At 50.9% G+C, this 13,078-nt stretch overlaps 1 protein-coding gene across 2 annotated transcripts in view; it reads left to right on the forward strand.

Annotated features, from left to right (window-relative positions):
• The first annotated feature begins 570 nt into the window (after positions 1-570).
• The window catches only part of Foxk1 (forkhead box K1), a 66,134-nt gene continuing 53,626 nt past the window's right edge, over positions 571-13,078 (forward strand). Inside the window, exon 1 of one of the 2 annotated variants that reach the window (XM_015986311.3) lies at positions 571-1,112. In XM_015986311.3, the coding sequence (XP_015841797.2) occupies positions 595-1,112 (518 nt within the window). In that variant the 5' untranslated portion in view covers positions 571-594. The remainder of the gene's footprint in view (positions 1,113-13,078) is intronic. The other variant, XM_006992683.3, reaches the window with a different exon arrangement.

The following is a 13,078-nucleotide window of genomic DNA, read 5'->3' on the forward strand; positions in this document are numbered from 1 at the left end:
CAAAACAAGGATGGCTTAGTAGGTAAAGATACTTGTCACCAAGCTCGACCTGAATTCCATTCTCAGAACCCACAGGGTAGGAGAGAATAGACCTGAAAATTGTCCCTTCTAATCTACACACACACACACACACACACACACACACACACACACACACACACACACACACCAGGTATGGTGGAGAACCACAAGTAAATACATAAGTGAATAAAATGTAATTTGCAACATTATAAACAAAAACAAAGCAAAACACAAAAAGAACAGCCGTGCAGAAGCGATCGGCGATGAGCTGAGACCATCACAAGCATCCTTGGGCAACTGATCTGCAGCCCCAGTAGGACACCCGTGAAAACGTGGTGAGTCAAACACCATCGCGCGCACTTCGGGGTGGGAGGAGGGGGCTCTTTGACTCTCTGCCTCTCTGCACCCGCCCACCCCGAGGTGGAAGCTGCGCGCGCAGCGTCAGGGGGTCCCTGCAGCGCCCGGGCTCCGCTCCTTGCCGTAATCCAGCCCGGGTTTCCGCGCGCGCCGCCCCGCCCCGTCCCGCCCCGCGCCGCCTCGGCCGCCGCCGGAGCCGCTCGGTGCTGCGCGAACATGGCCGAAGTCGGCGAGGACAGCGGCGCCCGCGCCCTGCTGGCGCTGCGCTCGGCTCCCTGCAGCCCCGTGCTGTGCGCCGCGGCCGCCGCCGCCGCCTTCCCGGCCACAGCGTCCCCGCCGCCGCCGGCGCAGCCTCCGCCCGGGCCGCCCGCGCTGCCCGCTGTGCCCGGCTCCGGCCCGGTGCCCTCCACCACCGCCACTGCCACCACCGCCGCGCCCGCTCTGGTGGCCGCGGCCGCCGCCTCCGTGCGCCAGAGCCCCGGGCCGGTCCTGGCGCGCCTGGAGGGCCGGGAGTTCGAGTTCCTAATGCGACAGCCCAGCGTCACCATCGGCCGCAACTCGTCGCAGGGCTCGGTGGACCTGAGCATGGGCCTGTCGAGCTTCATCTCCCGGCGCCACCTGCAGCTCAGCTTCCAGGAGCCTCACTTCTATCTGCGCTGCCTCGGCAAGAACGGTGTCTTCGTGGACGGGGCCTTCCAGAGGCGGGGAGCGCCAGCCCTTCAGTTACCCCAACAGTGAGTGCGGCGCCACCCCCGGGTCAACCCTCTCCGGATCTGGTCTCAATCTCCTGGCTACCCGCTGATCTCGACCTCGCCCGGCCTGGTCCCTTGTCACCCCCTGATCTCGACCTTGTCCGGTCTGAACCCCTGGTGACCTCCTGAGCTTGACTCCTGGCCTGGCCTCTGGGTCGTTCCCCAATCCCATCTCGTTTTTGCTAGGTCCTAGCCCCTGGTCACTCCCTACCCCATCTCGACCTGCCAAGAACTAGCCCCTCCAATCTCGACTCCACCCGGCTCTGATTACCTAAGTCATCTCCAGTCTTGACCCCACCTACCTCTGACCCGTTGGTTACACTGATCTCGATCCCACCTGGCTCCGACCCCCTGGCTACCTGGTTTCTTCACCCAGCTAAGCCTGATCCTTAAGTTACTGGTGATCTAGACCTTCACCTGGCTCTGACCCCGTGGTTATCTTGATGTTAATCACGACCCAACTAAGCCTGACCCCTGCCTGTTAACTCACTGGGTCCTGATTCCTGGGCGGGCCCTGATTGACTGGTAGGGCCAAACCCAGACCCAACTCAGCCTGAAACCCTCTGTCACCCCGACCCTGGACAGTCCTAAACACTGGGGTCCACTCTAAACCCCCTTCCCCTCTCTCTCTCTCTCTCTCTGTCTCTCTCCAACACACACACACACACACACACACACACACACACACACACACACAGACACACAGACAGACATATACACACACACACACACAGTCCTTTATTCCATCTGGCCTCCACCCCTCCTATGCTGGAGATGGTTGCTCATGATTCCATCCCTTACTTTCTGAACCCAAGTTACCCCTAATCCCACCTGTCCTCAGTACCTGGGGTCACTCTTGACCTTTATCTTACCATCCAGGAGCAGTTACCCCTGACTTTACTTAACCCAAAAGCCCTAGGGCCCACCCCTAACCTTTATTTCACCCTACCTACACCTCTAGAAGTCATTTCTGACCCCTGATGACTTGAGACCATCAGCTCCCCCTGATCTCCATCTTCACCAGTCTGGATTATCTGAGTCACCCCAGACTCTTCCAGCCCTGAAACACTCCCCTCCTCCAGGGTCACTACCTGACCCTTAGCTTTCTCTACCTAAACCCCTGGTAGCATAAGACCCCACTCAGCTTGAACTACCATAACTCTTCCCCTCACCCATGGCCCTCAACCCTGATTCCGTTTAGCCAGAACCACCAGGGCCACGTCTGTCCCTTGTGGTCTGAATAATCCAGGTACACTCCTGTTCCTGACTCCCATAGGTCAGGACCCCAGTGTTTACTCCTTTGACCTGGACCTGGAAGGACTGATGAGCTGCCCTACCCCTGCCTGGGAGAGTGTTGCCTGGGAGGTATATGGTCCAGGGAGCTGCCTTGGGGGTGGGGGGACAGTCCAGCCCTAAGAGCATGTCTGGAGGCAGATGCTTTCAATCTAGTAGCTGGGCAGGAAGTGCTGTGCCCTAATTTACCCCCAGACGTGGTGGGAAATACATGTCCCAGGATACTGCTCCTGTGATAGTCAACAGCATGCCTACCTTACCCTCTTCCAAGCTCCCATTATGCCCAGTCCTCTGTCACCCTAGAGGTCCAGGACCTTCAGAACTTACCAGGAGAAAGCTATGTTAATTACTTCCTTCCCAGCACTTTGTTTTTCTATTTGGTAATTGCTTCTAACTCTCACTAGTGTTCGCTTGACAAGGTTCACGGCCAGGTGTGAGTGTCTGTCTCGTTATTCACGTTTACGAGCACCCCGAGTGTGGAGTTCTTGCTGGGGTCATTTCCAGGTCTGGAGTACTTGCTGTGTGTGTCTGCCTTCCCAGGGTCCAAATATGTTACAGATTCTGTACTGAATCACTTCCAACGCCAACAGTGACTCATCTTATTAGGGTGTGAGAGGGAATGTCACCTTCTTTTCCCAAACCTGAAAGCTATGTCCCTGCAGAGTGTACGGGCTGGACTGTAGCGGGTGGTAGAATGCTTCTCTAGCTCGTGCAAGGCTCTGTGTTCGTCTCCATCACTGAAAGAAGATAAAGCCAGATTGCCTGGAGGGAGAGTTGTTCAGTCAATGGGCCATTAAATGCGTTCTTGGGCCTGAGAATTGACAGGTGACCATTCTCTCCAACTTCTTAGGGTTCCTTTCTGTAACTCAGGTTCTGGAAACACATCAGTCCACAATCTTTTTAGGGTTCCTGTCCCAAATACCCCTGCCAGAATCTAGCTGACTGTATTGTTAGGGGTGGGGGTACACATGCAGAAGCCAGAGGAAGAGGCCACTGGGTGTCCTGCTCTGTCACTCCACCTGATTCCCTGAGGAAGAGTCTCAAACAGAACCTGGAGCTAGGTTGGCAGCCAGCAAGCCCCAGCGATCCTCCTGTCTCCACACCCACAGCACTAGGGGTGCAGCATTGCAGGAAAGCACACCTGGCTTTTTATGTGGGTGTTGGGGAGTCAAACGCAGGTCCCCATGCTTGTGCGCCGAGTGCTTACTCACTGATTCTCCCCAGCCCCACTCCCTGCCTTTTGGAGAAAAGACTTTTCTTTCACACAGGACTGTCTCTTCCCCACTGTAGGCAAGGTTTCAAACCACAGGGTCCTGCTCATCTACTGAATAGGCCAAGGCTGGTATTTTCGAAACGATGTTGGTATGTGCAGTGCCTGGAAGTCTGTCTCTCAGGAGCTGGCATGTGTAGTGGGTACGTGTCTGAGCATGGTGGCTTAGCTGTCAGGGAAGTGATTTACGACTGAGCCCTGCAGCCCTATAGATGAAGTGCAGCAGAGTGCCTGTGCTGTGTGTGTGTGTGTGTGTGTGTGTGTGTGTGTGTGTGTGTATGTGTGTGTACACCCACTCTCCCGACTCTGTGTTCGTGTATGGAGGCCAGAGGTCAACTTTGGATGTCCTTTTCATTGACTCTTCACCTTGTTTTGGGGGACAGGGCATTTCACCTAATCTAGATGTCTAGGTTGTCTGGCTAGTAAGTCCCAGGATTATCCCTCTCCCAGCCTCCTCAACTCTGGGCTTATGATCCCACAGCAGCATGTCTAGCTTCTTTAATGTTACTTTGAAGAATTGAACTCATGCTTGTGTGGCAAACACAACTGAGCCGTCTCCCCAGGCCAGCTGTGTGTATTTGACTTTAGGGGTGTTTCTGAGCATGTCAGCAGAGTCATAACCAGTGTGCGTAAGGAAAACCAGCAAATGAGTGTCATGTCTGTCCTGCTTCAGAAAAACCTGTCAGCAGGCCAGCTGAGCAGTTCTGACGGGGGGTGGGGGGTGTCTCCTGTTGTTTTTGACTGTAGGGAGCTCCAAAAGAAACAGTCTCATGGATAGGATAGGATGTTGTCAAGTTCGGGGTTAGAGTGCTGATTAAGAATGTCCACATTGAAAGTAATCCAGATACTCCAGCGAGTTCAGATCATGGCAATTGCAGGTATGCTGTGTGTGTGTGTGTGTGTGTGTGTGTGTGTGTGTGTGTGTGTTGGGGTCAGAGGGTGGCTTCTGGTATCACAGTATCATCCTTTATCACTCTCCACTCTATATTTTGAGATAGGGTCTCTTTCTGAACCTGGAACCTGCTGGCTTGGCTACACTGACAGCCAGCAAGTCCTGGGAAGCTCCCACTCAGCTCTGCAGCACTGGGGTTGCTGGAGTGTGACACTGCATTCACCTTTTGCTTGGTGCTGGGGATCTGAAGTCAGGTCCTCATGCTTGCCGGCATTCACCCCCAGAGCCCTCTCTCCAGCCCCAAGGCTCGCTTTCTTTTTTTAACACCCCTCAATTTTTATCTTGAAATGAAAAATTCATTAGTGATTTGGAAATAATGGCAGTTTTTTTTTTCTATGCCTATCTCCTGTTTTGTTAGCCCGTTTTGCATTAGAATTTCGTTGACTTAACTGTTGCCCGCCTTCAGCAAGCTGCAGTAGCTCCAGGCTTGGTGGTTTTGTCCCTTGTGGACGCCCACACTGATTCCCAAAGCAGCCCCATCCTCAGCTGCCTTCTACTCCACCCTCAGGATAGATGACAGTGACAGCCATATGGGTGACATTTGCACACAGCACACACTCTCCCAGGCATCTCCCACACAGGAGGGGAACCAGAATCCAGCCCTGATGGTTGCTAGAGGTATGTCTTCAAACCTTCAGTACTTTCTGATACTGTTGTCGGAAAAGTGTCTCCTCACATAGCTGGTTTTGATATGTTGTGTTTGATCCTTGGGTGGAGAACCACCCAGAGCTGCCAGGCATGCAGGTGGAGGGAGTGTACCTTTGTGGTACTGGGGATCAAACCTAGGGCTTTGTACTTGTTAAGTAAGCTCTCTACCACTGAGCCACACCCCAGCCCCTCACTGGGGATTCTAGGCAGATGCTCTACCACTGAGCCACACCCCAGCCCCTCACTGGGGGATTCTAGGCAGGTGCTCTACCACTGAGCCACACCCCAGCCCCTCACTGGGGGATTCTAGGCAGGTGCTCTACCACTGAGCCACACCCCAGCCCCTCACTGGGGGATTCTAGGCAGGTGCTCTATCACTGAGCCACACCCCAGCCCCTCAATGGAGGATTCTAGGCAGGGGCTCTACCACTGAGCCACACCCTCCAGCCCTCTTTTCATTTTTTATTTTGAGACAAGTTCTTACTAACTTGTCCACAGTTGCCTTGAACTTTCAGTTTTCGCCTCTACCTGCTGAGTAGCTGTGATGACAGGCCTACATCACCAGGTCATATTTGTGTCTGAGGTTTGATTCAGCCTCTTCCTTGGGTGGGCGTCAGTGCCTGTGCACGTGAGTGTCTGTGTGTCAGTGTTGGTGATCGTCTCTGTATGTTTCTTTTTACCGTTTATTTTGGAATTGATTGGACTTGAAAGCTGCTCTTCTTCTCAGCTCTTCCTGCTCCGCTGCCACAGCAGAGCACTTGCTTAGAGTTCCCCTGGTTAGGCTGAGTAAGGGGTCAGGTTTGATCCTAGTACTGAAGAAACAAAATAAAAATTAAAATGTGAGTGCTGAGCTTCTGTGTGTCCAGCACCAGGCATCTCCAGTTGCTGTCTCTCGGCCACGCCATATCTTCCTCCCCAGTTTTGCTTATACTAGATGCAAACTGTAGGTGTCATGTTGCTCTGTGGAAGGTTAGGGTCCTTTCAAATGAGAGAAAGGTCACCACAGTAGCTCATCTCACCTACAAAACAAATAGTAAGTTCTCCTGTTGGCAGTACCCACTCAAAACCCCACTGCTTCACGATGTTCTGATTTTTCATTCTGAATTTACTAGAATTAGTCCAAATAAGGTCCAGGCATGGAGCTGTCTGTCTGTCTTCTATTTCTTACGTGCACGCATGTCTATGTAACTATGTGTGGGGCACATGTGCACATGTGTATGAGTAGGTATAGAGGACAGAGATCAACTTTGGGTGTCGTTTCTCATAAGTTATTTTATTTATTTATTTATTTATTTATTTATTTATTTATTATTTTTATTTTTGAAGACAGGGTGTCTCACAGAACCTGGAACTCATCAATTAGGCTAGACTGCCTGCCACTGGGTCCCAGGAATCCTCCTCTCTACCTCCCTAGCTCTGAGATTACAGGCCCACCCTGATTTTTGTCTGAGTTTCTTTTGGATGGAACTCAGGCTCTCCCGCTCCCCAGTGAGCACTTCCCCACCCCACCACCTCCCCAGCCCTGCAGGATCTGTGTCCTCCATCTCCATATGTCTCTCTTGCTCTCTTGCTGAGTTAGGCCTCGAAGGACCAGGGTCATTTGTCCCCAGCAGGTCCCACAGCTCCTCCTAAGATCAAATTCTAGAGATACGAGCAGACGTTCCCTTTTTCGTACCTGCAAATGGGTGTTGGATCAAACCCAGAGATTGGATCAAATTCCAGTTTGATCTTTATCTTTTCTTTTTGGTCAAAACAGCCGCATAACTGGTTTTTTGGTGTGGCTATCAGGAGACAAACTGTCCTCTTGATCAGATTAGATGTGTGTGTGTGTGTGTGTGTGTGTGTGTGTCAGTGTCAGTGTGTCAGAGGACAGCCTCCTGCGTTATTCATCAGGAGCTGTCCCCCTTGCATTTAGAGGCAAGGTCTCTCACTGAACCTGACACTTACCAATTAGGCTAGACCAGCTGGCCAGGGAGCCCCGGGGACTGTCCTTTTCTCTGCCTCCCTAGTGCTGGGATCATAAACATGTGCTGCGAGCCTGGCTTTTATACACAGGCTCTGGGGATCAGACTCAGGTCCTCTGCTTGATCGGCTCTGCCTGCTGAGCTATTCTCCCGCACCCACACAGCCCTTTATGTTGACTAGCCCTGAACTCACCATGTGATTCAATTAGGCTGGTCTCAAACTCCTGATCCTCCTGCCTCCACCTCCAAGTGCTGGGGTGACAGAAGTGTGGCACTGTGTTAGCAGCTTTTGCCAGCCACTACCTGAGCTCCATGTGTCGTCACTAGGACTTTTCATGGCTCATTTGGATGCCAGCATCTAGTAGTCAGAGGGACTGAGGGGCTTTGCCTCAGGGAGCAGGACAGATGGTCGATGTTACAGATCACAGCCATCAGACTTGCATCCTGAAAAAATGTAACCAGTTGTAATGGCCACTTTGCTACCCAAGGAATTGCTTCAGACCTAATGAAAAGGTTCATGCTGGATCTTTGCTGTTTCCAGCTGGTCAGTTGACACTAGCCAATTAGTTGTAAGCCATTGAGCAACTAGTTAGCAGCTGGATGTTATGTTGAATTTCACTTGAAAATGCCTGACTTTGTGAAGACAGACAGTTCCTCTGACTTCTTCCCATTGCCAAGCATCTCTAGGGCTGGTCACAGCATTCCTTTTCTCCTGGAGTCCTCCACCCTGGTCCCCTACAGGCACTGCCCCAGGGAGCTGCTGGATGGGGGCAGGTTAGTTAGGAATGGATGTTGGTGAACAGCTTCATCCTGACCATTGGTATAGGAGAGGGTATCAGGTCAACTCGTCCAGGGGTCAAAGCTGGAAGATATGGGAACTGGGGTTTTGCTTATTCAGTGTCTGCATGGAGGGAACCTGGTTCAGCTCAGAAGGAAGGAGACTGGGAGGGTCAGTCTCGTTGCTGGGAGGGCAGCAGATGCCACCTGGAAGAGGAGACAGTCCTAAGGTCTCAGAGTGGGAAAGATCCAAGTGAAAAGCCTGAGGACAGGTGGAGTGGGGTGATGGTTGGTTCGGTGGAGGAGGGCTGGAGTGCAGCATGCTGGGAGGTGGGGAGGGAGAGCTGTTGGCTGTGCAGTTCTGAGGTCAGGACTGAAATACAGCCCCCTTCTATAGAAAGGCTTTCTTGTGTTTGGTGGGAAGCACCTGCTGTTGTGTGTCAAGCTTGTCAGTCCTGCTATACTGTTGTCTGGTTACAAAGTTGCTTCCAAAAGGTCTGTGGGGGCCTGGGGCTGCAACTCAGTGAGTAGAGTGCTTGCCTTCCATGCGCAAAGCCCTGTGTTCTGTCCCAGGACACATAAACTGGGTGTAATGGTACATACCTGTAATTCCAGCATCTAGTGGGTGGAGGCAGGAGATCAGCATTGACTACATAGTGAGTTCAAGGCCAGCTAAGGCTACAGGAGACCGCGTCTCCAGAAAACAGAAACAAACAAGAAAATTTGTAGGGATGTAGTGAATTGGGTACCAGCACAGTTCTGCACTAAAAATGTAACCCATTCAGTTTGCACTGAGGACTCGAGGTCTATTGCCTAAAGAATAAGATTTTTTTATTTTTTTTTTTTTTTGGTTTTTCGAGACAGGGTTTCTCTGTGTAGCTTTGCGCCTTTCCTGGAACTCACTTGATAGCCCAGGCTGGCCTCGAACTCACAGAGATCCTCCTGCCTCTGCCTCCTGAGTGCTGGGATCAAAGGCGTGCGCCACCACTGCCTGGCCCAAGAATAAGATTTTTATAGATTTTCTTTTGCTGAGAATGGGATCTTAAGGAACCCAGGCTGGCCTTCAGTTTCCTCTGTAGCTAAGGATGGCTGAATTGATCCTCCACCTCCCGACTGCTAGGACCACAGATGTACACCACCACAGCCAGCATTTCATATCTATCTATCTATCCATCTATCCATCCATCCATCCATCTATCTATCTATCATATTCAGTAGTTAGATAATATATAATTTAGAAGAGCAGTCCATGGGAAAGATGTTGTTGGTCATGTAGTGCATCCTACCTGAGTTTGTCCTGAGCTTATGGAAGCCGTTTTGGGCTGATAGAGACTACATAGAGACATAATGGGAGTTCTTACTTGATGCTTTGGAAGAAGACCCAGCTTCACTTTAAAAAGCAGAAATGAAAGCAGAGGAGCTGGGGTTGGGAGACCGAGTGATTTGCTATTTGTTTTTGCATCTTGTGAATGTCGGAGGAATAAACTTGCTAAATTAATGACAACTTAAATTGCAGCCATGCCTCATTTCCATAATTACCCTACATTTAAAGCATTTCATATTAAAATGAGAGGATTATAGAAAAAAAATGCTTTTACTTCGATTCCTGGAAATGGGCCCTGTTATAACTGGTTTAGAGATTCTGTAGTTGGTTTTCAAAGTGTCATTTCTGCCAGGTTTCTAGCTTCCTGGTAAAGCGTTGCTGGTAAATAAGGGAGCCCCGGAGGGAGTGGGGAGCTGGGAATGGAGTGGCAGGAGCCCAGGTCCAAGCACTGGAGAGGTAGAGTTGGGAGGAACAGAAGTTCTAGGACATCTCGGACATCCCTGGCTACAGAGCAAGTTTGAGGCTGAAACAAGTTACACAAGACCTTGTCTCAAAGAACAAAACAAGCCAAAAGGACCTTTTCCATGAAAAGAACCCCAGATGTGGTGGAATGTGGCAGTGCCTCATCATTTGGGTAGCTGGAAGAGGATCTTGAGTTGTGGGCCAGCCTGGGCTTCGTGGAGGAGCCTGTCTCAATGAAACCCCCAATTTAGAACAAGAGGCATTGTATGTTTGGCTGTTATCACTCTTGGATCTTTTGGGTTTTAAAATTTATTTTATTTATTACTATCGTGTGTATGTGAGTGTATGCCTGTGCATGTGTTTGTGTGTATGTTTACAGGTGTGCATGCCACCGCACATGTGTGGAGGGCAGAGGGCAGTTTCCAGGCATTGCTTCTTTCCTCTGCTATGGGTCCTGGCAATAGAACTTGGGTCAAGAGGCTTGCAAGGTGAGCGGTTTTTACCGGCAGAGCCATCTCGCCAACCCAGTGATTTTGGTTTATTGTAAGCTTCCTAGTGTCTAACGTGCGAGCCCTCTAGACTCACAGCTGCCTCTGCTGTCACTTGCTGTGTTCTGTTATTTTGGCTGAAGGATGTGGAGAAGATTTGGCCACAGAGCACCTTAGCTAGAGACCAGAGGAGCATTTGAGTGGCTTGCCAGATAGTCATGCCTGCCTGGCTTTTATCTCTCACCAGGACTTGACAAGTGGCTTCTTTGGGGTTCATTGCAATGCAGACCCTGAGCCACGTCTGTGAGCTGGCGTTCAGTGCTCACTTTCTGTTCAGATCTCACTGTATCCCATACTGGGAATCACTCCTTCACCGGCACTCGTGATTTTATATCGGCTGCGGGAAAAATCTTGGACTGAGTTGTGCAGACTTTTCAGGTTTCTGTACATCATACTGAATAAAAATAAAGCTAGTTTACCCTGAAGTTCCTTGCATAAGCTTGGTTAGACAGGTGTGAGCTGCCATGTGGGTGCTGGGAACTGAACCTGGGTCCTCTGGAAGAACAGCCAGGGTTCTTAACCACTGAGCCATCTCTCCAACCCTAATGATTTTTTTTTTTAAGTGTAGATCTTAATAGGAACAAGCTCTTTGATACAGCATAGTTTTGCTGTTTGTTGTTCTTTCTGAGACAGGGTCTCATGTTGTCTGAGCCCGGCCTGGGGGCTGAGGATGTGTCAGCAGGGGAGCACTTACCTAGACTCCCACAGGCTCTGAGTGGCTGGGGTGTGGCCCAGGAGTAGTGTATGTGCCTACCATATAGAAGATGCTGAGTTTAGTCTTTAGCGCTGAAATGATTTTTAAAGAAAATATACAATGTCTTTGTGTGCTGTGTGCAGCCTCTCCTGTAGGGGGCTGTGTGGTCCTGCATGGTGGTCCTGCATGGTGGTTGTGATGGGCAGCAGGCAAACCAGACTCATAGGCAGTACAGGGTGCTGCGACCAGAAAACCCTCCCAGACGTGACACCCCACCATGTGATTGGCAATGGGTGTGTGGCACACGAGGGGCCTTCTTGTGAATTTAGCAGCACTTGGAGCTAGTGTAGAAGGAGTGAGGCTGGCAGTCACCCACCCGCCACCTTGGCCCTAGGTTGCTGAAAAGGGAACCCTGCGGAGGTGAGGGGGCTCCTCCCTCTCTCTCTCTGGGAAGCTCAGATCCAGCGTGCCTCGCCTCACGGGTAGGGCCCTGCTCTGGGAATGAAGAATGACTCATAGGAGCTGGAAGAAAACATCCTTCCCCCAGGAATACCCAGGAATATCCAGCCGCCTCTGGTTTCAGCCACATCAGCCAAGAAATGCTAGCTCCTTGGTTTAGTCCCAGCACATAAAAGACTGCTCAATGCTCAGCTTCCCTTTCCTGGGTGTTTTTCTCTAGAAATCACAGTGTAGGCACATTTTCCCCATTTACTTACCCTTAGATTGACTAGCCAGGATGCCATGGAGAATCTAGAACTTTCTCCAGCTGCATTGAGCTACAGTAAGGCACTGTTTTTTTTTTTGTTTGTTTGTTTGTTTGTTTGCTTTTTATTTTTTCTGTCCAGCTTTTCATTTACACTCAAGCAGCCACAGGCTCAGGCTGCTCCCCAGTGTCCTTGATACAGCTTCAGGGCCACAGGTCTCCCGGCTACTGAGCACAGCCACATCAGTTTATCCATGTCACAGCAGAAGTTTTCTTCAGTGTGAGGGTTCTTCTGTCTTGATCTCCCTTCTCCCTACAGGAGCTCTGGAATTAGAGATGCCTTCTATCCACGTCTGGTGTTACGTGGGTTCTGAGGATTCGAACTCAGATCCTCACACTTGTGTGGAGGTCACTTTACCCACTGAGCCACCTCTCGAGCCAGGAGTTGTTTTTTACAGTGGTTTTGCTGCTCTTCCTGGGCATCTTAATTCCATTTGAGTCCAGCTCCTCAGCATCTCATCCCTGTCTTGCAGGCGGTAAGAGTCTTTGACAGGTAGGTGGCTGTTGTGTGTCTGCCTGCCTCTTTCAGCCTGCCATGCCAGGTGCATTTATCTAACAAGCTGTTGTTGCTGCTATTGTGAGTGTGCTTGCTTTTTAGGTAGGTTCTCTCTATGGAGATCTGGCTGACCTTGAACTCATGATTCTCCTTTACCAGTCTTCCAAGTGCTGGGTTATAGGTATGTACCACCATGCCCAGATGCCTGACAAGCTTTTGTGGTGGTACCCTTGCCCTGCCATGGCAGGTAAGTAGGTGTTGGGATGAGTATTGGCTGTTGCATAAGAGTCTCTTGAGGTCAAGGCTTGCTGCATCTGGAGACTGTACCAGCCCCAGCTTGCCCAGTGCAGTTCAGTGGAATCTCTGAGGCTGGTGGCTAACAGGAAAGAGAGCGACCGATCTCACGTCCACTCATGACTGTGAGCAGAGCTCTGTTCCTGGCCTCTCCAGGGAAGGGCAGCATGCCCAGACAGAAGGAAACAGCAGCTCACTGACTGAGCAACTGGCCAGTCTGTCTGAGATCAGGGTGGCCAGCTGCAGCCTGGGAACCAAAGCCTGCCAGCTGCCTATGTTTGTAAATAAAGTTTGTAAATAAAGATAGTCATGGTAGCAACTGCCTGTAATCCAGTACTTGGAAAGCTGAGGTAGGAGGATGTGAATTTGAGGCTAGCCTGGGCTACAAAGTGAGACAGACCCTGTTTAAAACAGATAATTTTATCAGTGCACACTGCCTGCGGGTTTCTGACTGGCTGAGGTT

This window comes from Peromyscus maniculatus, chromosome 23, assembly GCF_049852395.1.
Source record: "Peromyscus maniculatus bairdii isolate BWxNUB_F1_BW_parent chromosome 23, HU_Pman_BW_mat_3.1, whole genome shotgun sequence".
Classification (NCBI taxonomy): Eukaryota; Metazoa; Chordata; class Mammalia; order Rodentia; family Cricetidae; genus Peromyscus; species Peromyscus maniculatus.